General features: G+C 42.4%; 1 protein-coding gene across 1 annotated transcript; it reads right to left on the bottom strand.

Moving 5' to 3' along the window:
- Positions 1 to 76: 76 nt before the first annotated feature.
- Positions 77 to 16014, bottom strand: LOC128451490 (phospholipid phosphatase 2). The gene is made up of 6 exons (XM_053435350.1): positions 15690 to 16014; positions 3673 to 3824; positions 3313 to 3575; positions 2576 to 2633; positions 1755 to 1931; positions 77 to 1235 (listed from the first exon to the last, which is right to left on the bottom strand). The coding sequence occupies exons 1-6, from the start codon at positions 15772 to 15774 to the stop codon at positions 1086 to 1088; spliced, it is 885 nt and encodes a 294-aa protein (XP_053291325.1). The 5' UTR covers positions 15775 to 16014; the 3' UTR covers positions 77 to 1085.
- Positions 16015 to 16658: the final 644 nt, after the last annotated feature.

Genomic DNA, 16658 nt, shown 5'->3' on the forward strand with positions numbered 1-16658 from the left:
CTCTCACCATCACCACCACAATTCACTCATTAACATTTCCCTTCTTTCCCGTATGATGGAAATAAGCACACACAGATGATGTTCTAGCTTATGTTTATGGAGAAGCTACATAAAAAAAAAACAGGGTGAAGTAAAGATACGATTACATTATGTGCAGGTTCACAATCGGTTACACGTGATATAGAGGAAAGGTCCGTGAAGGTGTTTTAGTTTGTATCAGAATGAAAAAGCAGACAAGAGTGAGTTTACAGGATGAAGACGTTCCAGTAACTTCTCCATTTGTCCTCGGTTGTTGTTTCCAAATCATTTAATAACATTTTGATTCTTTAAAAGCAAAAAACATCCAGAACAAAGTTTCACGGTGACTCCTCTGTAAAGTAGTGGTAATGATATCATTCAGTTCATTAGACGAGTTCTACACACAAATAAAAACAAGTCAGCACTACACTGTACACTGTGTGTGTGTGTGTGTGTGTGTGTGTGTAAGGGATGGCTGGATCAGTCCATTATCACAGGCACACCTTCTTAAAGATAAAGATACGAGGGAGGGACAGGTGGATACAAACTCGCTCCAGTGTAAGTAAAACAAAGTAACAAAGTAGAAAACATTCAGTCTCCAAGGTTTCATCTCAGAAAAAATGGTTTTGTTGGCGTTTCTTTTGAAATCCTGTTGAAGTCTTTGCTCCATTTATCATCAAGACTCACGGCGTAAATTCTCACCCACCAAACCTGAACCTTTATTTTCTTTAAAAAAATCCTAAAAACATTTAATATATGTATATATATATATATGTATGATCATTGCACGCTTACAAACCGAACACACTTCACATCTACACAAAAACACCATAAAATCAGTCTTGACTGATCACACACCCAAACTGACAGAAATGCAGGCGATGGAGCTTCTATTCCGACAGGTTATAGAAATCTGAAAGTGTTGGGAGGTTCCGGAGTGGAGAAGGTCTGGTCTGACCATCCAGTTAGTGGTTACCGCAGCGTGTTGTGGTTATTTTTCCGAACACACGACTTTTGGTGACCGAGCCGCTGTTGGAGGGCGTCGGCCCAGGCTAGTGAGAGTTCAGTCATGGTAGGGCAGGGTAGTTGTAGTGGTTCCCGTGCTGCGAGACGCGAGGCTGCGGGCTCGGCTTCCGCTCCAGGTGTTCGATCTCCGTGGTGTCCGGCGGCGTGCAGGGAGGAAGTCGCTGCTTGAAGAAGTCGGAGACGTAACGAACCTGAGTGAAGAAATATGATAAAAAAGTCAAAGTCAGATGATGGTGAAGTAAAAAAACCACCCAGTATAAAACACGTCAGTACTATAATGATCACTATCTTTGTCAAACATAATATTTTTTCTTTTTCTAGATGGATTTAAACACATATTTGTAACTTTGAGGCCAGAATCAGGTCTGATTTCAGCTCTGTGAGAATATTTGAGGCTTCAGTTCCACTGTTGTCGAACATAGAACAGTGACATGAACACAATTTCAGTAATCGCTTTAAAAAAATGCAGCAGAAGTGGAAGTAGAGAAGTATTTTTTTGCTTTTATGTTATGATAATGAAGTAAACGTTAATTGGCTATTGAGTAATGACATCATCATGGTTTAGATTAGTTCCCATTAAATCTCACCTACTAAACCAGTAAGAACAAAAACCTGCGTTCTTATTAATAAACCCATGTGGAGTTTTCCTACGGCCATTTTCCTCATCGCTTTTTTTTTATACAGATGACCGATCACATGGTCCCACTCACAGTGAGAACAGAGATGAGCGCCCCCTGCAGCAGCCCCACCAGCACGTCGCTCCAGTGATGTTTGTGGTCGGAAACACGCGTGTATCCAACATACAGAGAAAACGCCACCAGGAAGAACTGGATGGTCGGTCGAACCAGTCGCGTCCACTTCCCCTGCATCCGGGCCTGGAGATAGAGCTGCACACACACACACACACAACATTAACCATTTTAAAACCTCTGTATTTGTTACTTATGTACACTATATAGATGATAGGTTTGATTTTCACTGGAAATTATAATTGAACAAAAATGTATGCATCTAAAATGAAAGAACGACCAAATCCTGACCCCCAAAACGTATCTAATGAATGAACAACGTTAAATTCAAACTAAATAAAACATTTTAAGTGGAAAGGATTTAAGCCAGATCAAAAATTACCAAGTTGGATTTATTGAAATGTTAAAAGTTAAAATGAATCTTTAATCTCTTTACAAAAACATAAATGAAGATGTAAAACTTTTATCCAGCAAATATCCGTATCTGATGAGTTCTTATCCCCGACCTCGTCATTGGTGCTTTTAGTGTCAAACTATGCAAAAGGAGAATTTGAGAATCTGCAGTGTTCCGGCAGACTTTGAGTATTTCAGGATTAAAACCGTCCACTCGGTCATCTTCCGTCCATTGTGCCCCGTGTGGCTTTACAACAATGATGTTTTTAGAAGCGGAGCCACGTGTCTGGATGACCACCTTCCCCTGTTTGGAGTCACTCGGGGGTGTTTTGGGGTAAACACACGTTTCCCAGCCACCAAATGTCTCACGCAACGACGGCATCACTCACCGACAGAAAGAGCATGCAGTACATCCCGAAGGACGAGTGGCCGGAGTAGAACGATAACCTGAGGGAGACCGAAGGAAACAGAGAAGAGAATTAACATTCGCGTGTTTTTAAATCAATATTATGATGGAGTGAAGAAGAGGAGGAATCAGTCTGGAGTTTATTTTCCACCTGCGGTTTCATTTAAACCAACACATGATGATTTTATCTGCATCAACACAATTGTTAACATCCACCAGTTGTGTCTTCATTACTAAACTGATTTTCTAGAAACTTGGTGGAAGGCTTGGCTAAGGACCAAAGAAGAACACTTCAACTTTTGGAGTGGATTCGATAAGGGGAGTTGATCCAGGAGGTTTTCTTTCCCCCCCCACTTCCTTCAACATTGTGACAATTTGTCAATCAAGTATATCTAAACCAAATCTAAATCCGTATGAGTCTGATGTTTCTGATCTCAATATTTATCAAAACTCAGCCACATTGATAATAACATATTTACTAATTAACAATTAGTCAGTTCCTAAATGTGACAATACAATAAATGCTTTCATTATCGACTGTGTCAGACAAAGAAAGTAAAGTCTTTTATTCATTTTTTTTCCAAAACCTGTTTTGTTTAGCATGTACAGTCAAGTCATCTCAGAAAATTGATCTGAGAGGCAGAAACTCATGACCGGACAAGATCTACTCCCACGCTACAACTTCCACTATGGTGTCGGGGGAGCGTTTGAGTGAAGCACCTGGACTCAGTCACGTTGCGGAGGCTTCCCGTGCAGTTGATGTGCGCCATGTATCCGCTACAGCTGACCGGGGCGCACACGGCCAGGAAGTTTGGACGGGGACGGCCGATGGTGAACTTGGCCAGGTCGGTCAGGGATTGGCTGACGGCTCCTCCGAACAGGAAGGTGCCCACCACCTTGTAGAGAGCGGACAGGTACTGGTTGAACTGGGAGTTGGAGTGGAGCCGCTTGGTGTGCACCAGGTACGCCTCTCCCGTGGTGATCTGAGAGGGAAATACAGAGAAGAGTTTGAGGTGAAATGTGGTGAAATTTGATGGTTTTGCTTTTCTTTGGGGTGGAACCACATCACCATGGACTCACGATGATGATGGAGCAGGAGATGGTGACCGCAGCCATGGCCCCGTGGGAAATGGTGTCTCTGCGGTAGGGACGGCTGATGCTCTCGTCATCGCAGTAGATTCCTCTCTGGTACGGGCTGAACATCAGCGTCAGGATGCCCGAGGGCAGAGCGGCTGCAGAGAGAAGAGATGACACCCTGATAAACCTGGGAATCATCTTGTCTTTTTTTACGCAGCCGTTTTCTTCCCAGAACAGTTCCACCTTAGTTTCATCAGGCCACAAAACATCTCCCCCAGCAGTGTTAAGGAGCTCTGTGGCAAACTTTAGACCTCAGTAATGTTTGTTTTTAAGAGCGCAGCCTTCCTTCGTAATGACATTCCAGGGACTCCATGCAGACGGGCACCTTGATGTGCGTAGGGCAGACTCATTAACACGGATGTTTACCAGATGCAGAGATTCCTTTAAGGCTTCAGCTGGTACTCGGGTTGTTTTTGACCTCATAGACGACTCAAGGTTTTTTCAGAGACCCTCCAAAAAGAAAGAAAAGGCCCCTAATGTTTGTTTAAAGTGGTGAGAAGTGAGGACAGGGGCTCGACTGTCGCCTCTAGGATCCACAATGTATTGTTATGTGCCGTCCACAGGGGCGTTACAACAGTATAGGGAAAGCGTGGGGCCCTGATCTGAGAGGGGGCCCCCCCAAGAACTGCTGATTAGTCCACAGCAAGGATCATTTTATGAGAAGCCCTTTAAAGTCTGTGATTGGTTATGTACAGGAGACTTGATCGAAACCATGATCTGAAAGCACCTGACAAGGTCCCATGACACTAGCTTTGTAATGTTATAGGTTTGTTTGAAAATAAATGTTTTGTGTATGAATAATAAAACGAAATCCAATCTGAGTTTGGGGAACAATGTGGTTTGGTATCATGTTTTTCTTGGGTTCGGGCCCCCAGGTCCCTTTCGCCCGGTGCCCCCCTAAAGTCCTGTGACATGCCCCTGGCCGGGGGCCCATCCCGAGAGCAGCCGAGACCCTTCAGGTCCGCGCCAACAAGTCGAACATGAACTTTAGCACAATGGGGTGCAGCTCAGGAAACAGCTAAGAACACAGCGACGGACTAATCTGTTGGCTTTGGGCAGGAGGCTCCACTCTGCCAAGTAAATGAATTTGTCATCGGTCGAGCTCAGTGGCGGCAGCGTCACCTCTGCAGGGCAGGAACCGTGCGTCAGCATGGAAACACACAGGACAGGACAACCATGACCTTTGACACGGGGGCACCTTTTGCACCGTGAAGAGCCTGGGAGCCGAGGATTGAACCAGGACACACACACACACGACAGATAAAACGTGCTGTAAATCCTACAGAAGGTTTTCAAACTCATATTTATTGTCCGTGCAGTGAGAAATATTTGGTATATGTGTGAAGACAGACGGCAAACATTGGGTTTAACAGTTTCTCTAAGTACACACAGACACAGACACACACTCACACACACACACAGACACAGACGCACATAAACCCGTCTCTTAAATCTGACCAGGACAATAGTCCAATCGACAAGAGTGATGTCCGGAACTTTCTACACTAAAACCTTTAAATAGTTTTCCTGTTTTCACTGTACTTCCCTGAAGCCGCCGGAGCCAATAAGAGCGAGCGACGGACGGAGTTTGTTTTTGTAAGCGGGCGCCGTATATCTACTGGTTTGACCCATAAGAGCGGCTCAACAATAACAGATTGCTTCCTTCCTCCAGAGTGTGTGACCGTCGCTCTGACTGAGTGAAACCGCACGAGGAAATGAAAACACGTCCCGGACAGGTAATTTAGTGACGGTTATTCCAGCGTGATGTCATGCGTACATTTGGCGAAGAGTGGGAATTCAGTCTGAGGTCACACACACACACACAGCGACAGTGGCAGTCTGTCAAGAGAAGGTGTGAACATTTATACCCAGCATTTCCTCCTCTCCACTTCCTGCTACATAAAAGACCATAAAGTACATTAAACAAATTAGAAGTCACCTCAGTAGAGTTCATACCTCCACCTCAAAACTCACCTTACATTTCAACAAACTGCACCGAATTCCACAAACTCATAGATACCAGTCCCCTAAATGTACATGATTGAAAAGATTTTTTATAAAATATCAAGATCCATGATTATTATGAAAATGTCAGAAACATGATCCGGATCTCCACACAAATCCTGCAGTTCTTTCTTGGCCAATGTTCCATCGTTCAATCCGTATTTTGGGGAGATCAATAAAGTAATTCAAACGTAGTGCTGCTGTTAGATAAACAATCAAACAGACGGGGACAAAAACTTAACTCAATTGACCTTAACTAGTCGTATAAGTATTGATATTATATTGATGTGTGTACTTCCTGGTGTGTTGCTCTCTGGTTACATGCAAAGTTAAAAAGGCAAACTGATGCATTATTTGCTGAATGGAATTCAAAAACCTTGCAGCAAATACTGGAGTTTGTTACATTTTTTAATCATTCATTTTATTATTTAGATTTTTGTTTAAGGTTGATATTTGGTGGCATTGTTAAACTGCATTAAGCCGTTTTCAGAGATGAACTCCTGAGGATGTCCAGAGAAGTGGTTCTGGACCGAAAGCCACTCTAGAGAAAATGACCTGCTCATGTCAACATAGATGTGTTCTGTGATTAACATGAGAAGAATGCTGATCTGATCTGATATTTGTCACCATCTCTGAACAAGTGCCACTAATGGTCTTTGATGACGAGCAGTTTATTTTCTTTAGGGAGGCCCCTCCCTCTCAGAGTTCATTATTCCAGCAGGTCGAGCGTACTCACAGCTCCTCTTTGAACTGTGGCCATTGTGTACTCTGCAGGGTGCAAGGATAACACCGAGATAAGAGCCTGCTTGTTCCACAGGTCTCTGGAGGCTCCACGCTGCCAGGGTGGAGTGGACAGAGTTGGGCAGTGGCCTTTAAACGTGTGTGCACACAAATACATTAAGCTTATTGAACAACAGAGTCAGTGAGGATCAGGCCCAGGGACGTCGATGCCCCTCCACCCCCACTGTCCCAGAGAGAGTTCCTATTATCGGAGCAGGACGGGCTGTTTTTATCTGCTCTATTATTGCAGAGCCCCTGGTATGTTTTTATAGATCTGTCCTGGTGGGGCCACCCCCCCGACCACAGACTGGTTCACACTCCGGCTTCATTCCCCAATTCAATAACTGGGCCTTTCTCCTTTTTATACACTTATACAATGGCAGAGACGTCAAACACAAGCACATCAACGGAAAACAAGAATGCTAAACTAAAAGAAAAAACACAACCACGGCGGAAGTGAGAGACAACAGACTATGATAACGAAATGAGCAGAGCTACTTTCTGCAATCATGCACTCATGACTCCATTAATTGACCGGAGTGAGTAACTCTGCTCGATTTAATTGTAAATATCCGTTGTCGCTTTTTGCATTTGTATTTTCCGTTAATGCGTTTATGGGAGACGTCTCAGCCGCAGCATTATAAGTGTGTAATGTTGGTTTTGAATCTATGTAAATGTTCTGCAAAGTTAAAAAGCCCAGAGTTCACAGTAAGGGGAGCTCCTCTCCTTCACAGAAAACACAAGCTCCTGAAACACGTCGCCGGGAGTCGACAGATACGTCCACATCACGATGGCCCAAAACCCAAACGGTTTCAGAGGCTGAAAAGAGATTGAATAACCAAAGAAACTGCCTAGGATCATAAAATGGGATCCGAGATGCAGCAGTGGGAAGTAATTTAATAAATTCAACAGATCAACAGTTTTGAAATTAGCTTATTCGCTTCCTTTCTGAGAGTGAACAGAAAAAATATGGATTCCACGCAAACTGGTGAGAGGTCATGTGGCTCAGGTCAACTTTTAACGTAACCGAGGTCATTGTACAATCAGTTTTAGTTTGGGCTAACGACTCTTTGCCTTGTTGATTTGCAGGTTGTGAATGTAATACTACTTAAGTCTGTTAGGAACTCTTAAAAAACATCTTTCTTTCTCCCTCATTATTCTAGAATATTTTCACTTTATTTATTTTTGTCGTTTTCTTTATTGCTTCCTCTGTGACATTTTCCTTCCTGTGTTTTCTTCCAGCCTCCAGATCCGTCCATAAATCTTTTCTGCCTTCTTCACCATCAAAACCTTTAGTTTTCTCAGGTATATTTCAACTCCTATTAGTAATTTTCCTATTAATAACATTTACTGGAGGATATTTGCTTTTAATAAGAAGGTATTTTTTATTCTAATTCGACATTTTACAAATAACTTGTAGCATCGGCCCTCAATGTAGAAACTGCTCTAATCTCTCTTTATAAAGAGACAGACACACACTCACACACACGAGTTTCTGCTTAGTTTCTGCCTTCAGTCAGTCCGCAGGAGAGATAATAAAAAAAGAAAAAGGAAGAAGGGAAAGTATTGTTTTACGCTTTCACAATCTCCACTGGAAAGAGCGCAGCCCTGACATCTCTCTGAGAAAATAAACACGGTGGAATCTGGGATCAGACACAAGTAAAACTTCCCCTTGACCCGTGACCCATCGGGAAGCGGGAAGCGTTCCTGTTTTTCAGCTCTCGAGACGAGTGTGCGAGCCGCACTGCGACTCCCACACGTTCACTGAAGAACCTCGTACAGGCGATAGTTCTGTTTATGAACATTTGTCCCACGTCAAATCTCAGCAGACGACTGTGAGGTCTGCGGGTCGGCCGCGTGAACTCGCAGTTTGTTGGCTGACGGGGATCCATGACTGGTTCACCGCATCACACTGAGGTGTTCAGATAAAGCCAATATTCAACTTGAGGATTTTTCTTTTTGTTTGTTTTGTAATCTTTTTTTAGGACATTAGCCTTTCAATGCTGCGTTTGTTCCGTCCTGCGCTACAGAGAATGTGCCTGTTGAAGGCTACATGGGACGTCTTTATGCATTTTGTTGACGCAGCTTTTGTTTTCAGTACAATAGCCACCATCACTCATCTTTTATGTGGAGGGGTTCATTTACAAAGAAAGTGCTTGACTTCCTGTGGGGCCGGGGGGGTTTCCTGGGAAAGTCCAGCACGACTGAGTGATAAGAAATTCTTTCCTGTTTTGTTTTTTTCTTTAAAAAAAAATTATTTACAATAAAAAGTCAAGTGGATTTAAATGAAATGCTTTCAGATGTGGAATTGTTATTTTAAGTTCAATAAACAAAATTCCAAGTTTATTTAACTAAGAAACATTAGTCTGTGAGGATTTTCATATTCGGTATAAACTTGTTTGGGATTTTCCAAATACATAAACAACAGCATATCCTTACTAGTTTATCATCCTTGAATAAAGTATGTAACAAAGATTATTACATATCAAACAGCTAATTTAAAACTGTCTCAGTTTCATAGTGGAGCATTTGTCTTCAGCTCTTTCCTTAATTCCCTCTGATGGACGATGAAGGGTGATGAGCATTGAGAATAAGATAATCAGCAAACTAATAATGTCTTGATAAGGATCAGTATGTGTTTCTCTAATGGACTATATGGATATTATATTGATTGTTCAGTCTAAACAACCACTCAGAGCTCTTCCCACTACAAGTTTGATTCACTCATCCCTGCACATATTAATACAGCACTTCTGTACAGCACCTTTTCTATCACACCAGTTATACACCGTCCGCACAATGTGGATTTCATTATCGCTCCCAAGGACATTTCCACTTAAAGACTGGAGGTGCCGGATTTCAAACCATCAACCCTCTGGTTCGGGGACGACCTGCCACAGTCTCCGAAACTGGACGTCATCTTTAACCGAGGTTCACAGCCACTAGAGGGCGATCAAGACACTTTGGCTTCACTTTTGGGTTAATGTTAGCCTGGATGCCAGACGAACTTAGCCCCGCCCACAACATTTGAGGTCGGGACGTTCGGTCTGGAGTCGCTCTGTTGGGGAGAACTATGCCCGAACATAGCTGTTCGGACCAATCACATTGTCAGGGTGGGCTTTATACGATGATGGACAGATGATCAACAGTAATGTAATCAACCACGTCACCAAAGTGCACTTGGGTTGAATTAGTTTTTCAACAAACATGCCTGCCGCTGGAGAGCTGAGATGTGTAGATGTTGCCATTGAGTCTGTTTTAGATGACATCGACAGCGCATTCATTTTGAAAGAGGAACAGAGAAACGTGATCAAGGCATTTGTCGATCGAAAAGATGTTTTTGCCGTCCTTCCTACGGGATTCGGAAAAGTTTAATTTATCCGCTGGCCCCGATGGTCGTGAAGAAGATGGGACACAATGAAAACCCAGCGGTCATTGTGGTTTCTCCTTTGATCGCACTCATGGAGGACCAAGTGAAGAGGCGACCTTCAAATGGGCATCACGGCGATGCAACTCGGCGTGCACGACAAGGTGCACATTACCAGCGGTCGTTGCCAGCTCCTTTTCGTAAGAGCCCGGAATCCTGGCTGCTGAACAAGAAGTGCAGGGACACGCTAGGCTCCGATGTTTTTCAAGCCAACGTAATAGGTATCGTCGTGGATGAAGTTCATTTAACTTACAAATGGTAAGAGAAAGTCTTGACTGTCTGACTGAGTAAATAACTTACAATGTCGTGATATGAATCAAATGTTGTAAACATAGTATCATAGGTGTCGATGTAAGTTTGCTAACTCAGACTAAGTACAATCATAACGTTAGTCTTCTTCCAGTGTGTGTACAGTTGAGTTCTGTTGACAACAACTACGCGTCGCTTAACATACGTCACATACTACGTTGCTCTGATTGGTTGTAGGTCTATCCAATTGAGTATGACAACGTCAGGTTAATGTGGTATCGTTAGTCTTTATAAACAGTCTTTGTTACTGACGTCAGCAAAGTGAGAAGGAAGAACTGACGCTGACTTTAATCTCACAGAAAAAAGAAATAATTTTTAATAATTTAACCTCCTCTTCCAAACAACCACCACAGTGCGGAAACCACGCTCTGAAACCATCACTCTCTCACACACACACACATCTAATTTTCACACAGGAATGTAAAGGAGCACAAGTCAACACTGTTTACTTGACTTTGACAAACACTTGGCAAAAGCAGACTGCGTGTGTGTGTGTGTGTGTGTGTGTGTGTCTCTCAATAAAAACAGTTGAAGGAGCAACTTCCTCTCAGTAAAATGTTGCTGTGTCACATTAACAATCGGAAGATGTTAACAACAGCAGCTGTCTCTGTTTCACATCTGAAGAGTTTCTGTGACTCTTCAGTCCAATCATCAGTTTGTAATGAGAAGTGAGAGTGGACATGCGTTCGAGCAGCTGATCCTCACCTTGACTTTGTGCCTCTGAGCATTTGTGTATGCAAAGCTGAGATAAGTTGACTGACAGAAAACTAAATCAACACAAACATCCTGTCCGAGGCAAACATGCGTTACATTACACTACAAAGTTTGCTTTAAAATGCTTCATTTTGGTGTCGAAAAAAATGTCATTATATCATTTTTTTAAAAGTATTTAAAGCCGAAATAGCTTTTCATGCTTAAATGTACAATATGCAGCTTCCGCCTCTAGGGGTCTCTCAATCACACCACAAATATAACTAGTTTGATGATGTCGTGAAGCAGTGTGGGATCATGGGAGTTGTTATTTTCGCCGCCATTGCCAATGAAAATCAACCAGATTCGCAGGAACAAATCACAGATGAGGCAATGTAATAAAGTTGTATTCATGTTACGCAGCAAATGGAAAAGAATAATCGTGATCCCCTCCCAACACAGTGGGAGGAAATGACTGGCTCACAGTGTTTTTCCTTTGTCTTACGTCATTTGCCTTTATAGTTGTAGCAGAGAAGAGCAAAGTAAATTAAAAGGGACCGAAATGAAACGTCCTATCTTCAATACAATTGGGGATTTCTGTGGGTTTGAACATTATTGGAAACATTTTGTATAATGGAAGTACACAAGTCAACAAAATACAGTATATAACTTAGGTCTAGTTGTTTTGGGAAATTCTTTAAAGAAAGGCCTGAAGCTGTTACTTATGTGACTGCAACGTTGTTTGATTGTTATATAATATAATATATTATAACTGCTGAAGGGAAAGAGTTCCGATAATGAATCCCACAAACCAAATTTCAAGCTGCAATTTCATAAATGTCCTTTTGACTCTGGATTCGATAACTACAACACAAACAAACAGAGGCATCAGAGTCGTAAGAGAACTGCGATGGCTAAACTATGATCCCAGGGGTCTGTGTGTGTGTGTGTGTGTGTGTGTGTGTGTATGTGTATGTGGGGGGGAAAGTGAAGCGACAGCTGGGTTCAGTCTCTTTGACAGGCAGCCAGGAGGACTTCAGCTCTTCAGTGTCTCTTTATGTCCAAACATTATGACTGAGAACATTTCAGAGTTGAGTTCAGACTATTTCATCGGGAAGATTTAAACTCAACAACAGGAAACAGGAGGTTTTTTTTATAAACAAAATAGTTTGACATGTTGGGAGATAGGTTTATTCACCTCATTCTCATGTCAGTAGATTAAACTACAGACTAAAGGGGGTTGGCTCAGCTTAGCACAAAAGCAGACAATACTGGGAAACAGCTCACCAGGCTCATAGGCTGTAAATAAAGATGGACGACACATCCGCACACTACAGCACTGAGATTGGGATTTTTTGTTGAAGTTGTTTCTTGCTGGTCTCTTGTTATGCACCGCAGTCAGCCACCAGGAGGCGATCAAGATGTTTTGGCTTCATTTTACTGGAGCTTTCATATCGTCTATCTTTATATACAGTGTATGATATTTATATAGTCAATGCCTTGGTTCTGTCCAAAGGTAGAAAAACCAAGAGACATCAATCTTTTCATCTTACCGTATTTTCAAAACATAAAACTATTCTTTTTAAAAGGAAACCAGACCAATGTCACTGAAGTTCCAGTTTTTACCCTTCAAGCTGTTTTTGACTTCAAGAGATTTATTATATGTTCTCGACAGAGTTCAGGTACACTTAATGTCAAAGGACAAGATAGGGACAAAGGAAAAAGTGAAACTATAAGAGGAACAGAGCAGCCTGTGTCCTTTCATTATTACAAATGTGGTCATTTTACTGATATGCAAAATGTAGCCATAGCCTGACAGTGTGAGAATAGACGTCCTGATGTTGTGGTGTCTGTGTCAAACCTGCATGTTCAGCAGTGTGTGTGTGTGTGTTCTAAACTACACTAGGAAGTTGTGTTGTATCTACTGTTCAGCGCTAACAAATAATGGCAGGATGGGGGTTTGACTGCAGGGGGGAAGAGGGAGAAATTAAACAGTGAGCAGATTCAGAGATTGGTTACAATCTGAACATTCAGCACATTCCTACCGTATCACACACACACGTTTGTACATCTATCTTAGTGAGGAAACGTATTGGCTTAAGGATATCCATAGCCCCCCACCCTAACCATCAAAACTAAATGCCTAACCCTATCTCAAAACCAAGTCTTAACCCTAAAAAGTCAGGACCGGTCAAAATGTCCTCATTTTTTAGGTCTATGCTTACAACTCTCTTCACAGAGCTGTAAGTACAAGTACACACACGCGATTACTGCTCCTATAGCCTGATAGAAGGCAAGGTAAACTTTGGGTATTTAATTATTTTATTAATTTCTCCCCCTCCTTTTCACCCACCTTTCCTCAATTATTCAATCTTGATCAAAAGTTACAATTTGAGATTGTCAGACATGAAGATTTGATGCTTTGATTGATAATTGGAAAAAAGAAATTTCATATTTGTTATTGGTCAAAAATGTATTATTTTCTGTGATTGTTGACTTTCTGATCTTTAATTACTATAGCAGTTTGATTTCTTAATTAGTTAAATAATAGTCTCAGTTTATGAACGGCAGAAAAAAAGGTGCACACAACATGAGTCAGAGCACAAAACTTATATTTATATATAACAAGCTATAAATCAAATATTTTGATGTATGACTGACTTTCAAACCCATTGGACTGAGATGAACTCCAAGCTTACTCAGCTGAATACTTTGTCAACTACTCGTCATTAATCGAGCAGGAAAAAATGACACCACATCCCTGACTTGATTTCACAACAGGGGGATTTACTAGACTTAACTCTAATGTTGTTTCCGCATGATTGCTTTCTTTACTTTAGTCCCAGGATGTCATCGACTCTGCAGAAGCAACTTGACTCATTTTTAAATAGAATCAGTTCGTCACCATGTTAATAAATCATTATCGTTTCCTTCAGGGTGGTTGAGCAAGAAATGAGTTTACAAGATTTAAAGAAAAGTGAGGGGGGGCAGATGGTGGACTCCTCGTCGGTGCACACCCACACACACACCTGTACTTATGTGGAGTGAAGAGGGAGGTGAACAGGAGAACAGGAGAACGGTCATTATCATTCCTGTCACTGACCAGATGGGTCCGCAACTGGAAACACACAGGTTTGCACAACTATCATGTTAGGACTTTTACAACCAAAATGTGACCAAATTATACCTAACCTGAACCTAACCACAGTTTACATCTTAAACCAGGAGCTCAGAAATTATGTTTAGCCTCATTAGGACCAGAGGTTTGGTCCCCATGAGGTCCACTGGTCCTGACAAGGTCAGTCCTAGAGAAGGTCCCCAAAGGTTTACCAAAATTAGTACACACACACACACACACACAGAGATTTGCGCAGTTGTACTTGTTGGGACTTTGTATTGACTTCCATTGATTGTGGACAGCCTAATAAAATCCATATCCCTACAGTTAGCCAGGAGAAAATATGTTTTGCCTCATTAAGACCAGGGTTTGGGCTCCATGAGTTCAGAGATTTTTTAAATGAGTATACACACACAGACACACTCACAATTCTATCCCAAACCTAAAGCCAATCTTTACCCTTAAACCACCCAATGAAGTTGTGAGGACAAGGCAAAAGACCCTCAGAACATCAACCAGTGAGAAAACAAATTGGCCCTCAAACTATAGAAAGACACACAACCACACACTTCACAAGCATTCCACAGGTTCTACTTTTGACCTCATATTTCACAACTAACAAAAACATCTACAGGGAAACTTAAAAGGAGAAATCGACTTTGCCGTCAATCTCCCTTCTTTTCTTTCCATCATCTAAAACCCATAAGTCTTGTGAAGTCAAAACATGTGAGCGGCTGCAACATAAAGAAGAAGCTGGAAGATGTCAGCTCTGGTAATGATTTGGTGTCAACTTCAGAAAGGAGAGCAGGTCGCAACAAGCATGTTTGTTCCCTGTATAGTACTCATCACATATATAACATACGCCACCAAAGAGCCCATCCCCTGACTCACACACTGACACACACACACACTTTGCAAAACAGGATTTTTACTGTCACAGGGAGAGATTCATGGTGGATGATCTTTGCTCTTCCACCTGACCTCAGGTTTTTTTTTTTTTTTTAAAGCGGCCACGAGGTGCAGGAGGGGAAAATATGCAAACAAGCATGGAGGAATTCAAACAGACTGGAAATAATTCATCATCAGAGACATTCAGAGACAAGTAGATATGCAGAACAAACAACCGAACAAAACTCAATCCAATAAGCAGCCAGAGATCAGCCTGTGTGTGCATCACCAACTCTGTACAGCCTGGTACTGAGATAAGATGCTGTGTTGTACCTCAACCTGAATGATTTTATGGAAAATTCACAAACAAAAGTATCCAGCAGTGTTATTGCTCCAACACTGTGTTTGGCCTATTTGAGCAAGATAAGAGACAAATGATGACTTGCAGAGTTCAGTTGTGCTTATAAAAGTTGTGAGTATAAAATTACTGCCTGCGTGTTGTGCAAGTTTTGAAAGCTGATCATTTCAAACATGAAGTAAGCACCGTCTCCTGCTCTTGCACAAAGCTCCGTGAGGCAACATGTGTGTGATAGATCTATAAATCAGTGTCAGTGTTGGGCAATCCGGCGCGTCGCTGCGCAAACTTCACCAACACAAAGTGGGTTTTTATCTCAATCTAAATCCCGATGGACGCAAACGAGATGAGCTGTGGATCAGCCATGTTTTCAGGAGAACACAACTCACCCGCAGTCACGCACAGAATGTCCACCACGATCAGGATCAGCTTCTTCCTCCCCTGCTCGCTCATGGTTCCTCCTCCAGCGTCCATTCACTTTCATTAATTATACCCAAAATAAGCGCGTTTAAAAGCAGAAGGGTCGCAGTGAAGAAATGGAAGAACCAGCTGGAGGGACTCTCGGGGACGGGGACGGGGGGAATACCATGAGGACAAGTCCACCCAGTCCTTGTTCTTCCGGCTCCTGTGAGTACCTGTCGGCCGTGCGTCTGTCTGTCTGTCTGTCTGTCCGCGCTGCGTCGCTTCAGGTGAGCAGCAGCTGCGTCCGCGGTGGAGGCCGGCCTCTTTACGCACGGGGGGGGGATTCCCCCCCACACACCTCCTCTCTCTCCCGACACAAACACACACACACGCACGTGTCCCCATGACTTCCTAGGACCATACCTTACAGAGTCATTTGCTGGATACTTACTTTATAATTACAAACTCTCGCCTTAACTATAGCCAAAACTAACCTGAACCTTAGCATAATCTAAGTTTACAAGCTTTATTTAACTTTTTTCTATATGGGGCTTTTTGTTCCTATAAAGGTTGGGGGGGTCCCCATAATGTGAGTGTGTTGAACAGATTCAGGTCCCCACAACAGGCGTTATACCAGGACCACACACGTACTTAGATCTTGGTATGGACACTCTAACCTAAATCTAATTTTAACCTGATACCCTTAAGCTCACACACACATACACACACACACACACACACACACACACGCACACACACACACACACACACATCTTCTCTTCACTTTCTCTTTCTATATTTTTCCCTCTGGATTTTGATTCAATCAAAGGCAGTGAAATGAAAAATGCCCGGCTCGACCACGTGATTCACTTTTTGGCTTAAGGCAATGACACGTTACAACTCACCGCCTATGGCCCTAACCTGTTGTACATACTGACAGTAGAGATTTAAAACCA

Source organism: Pleuronectes platessa, chromosome 11 (genome assembly GCF_947347685.1).
Source record: "Pleuronectes platessa chromosome 11, fPlePla1.1, whole genome shotgun sequence".
Taxonomy (NCBI): Eukaryota; Metazoa; Chordata; class Actinopteri; order Pleuronectiformes; family Pleuronectidae; genus Pleuronectes; species Pleuronectes platessa.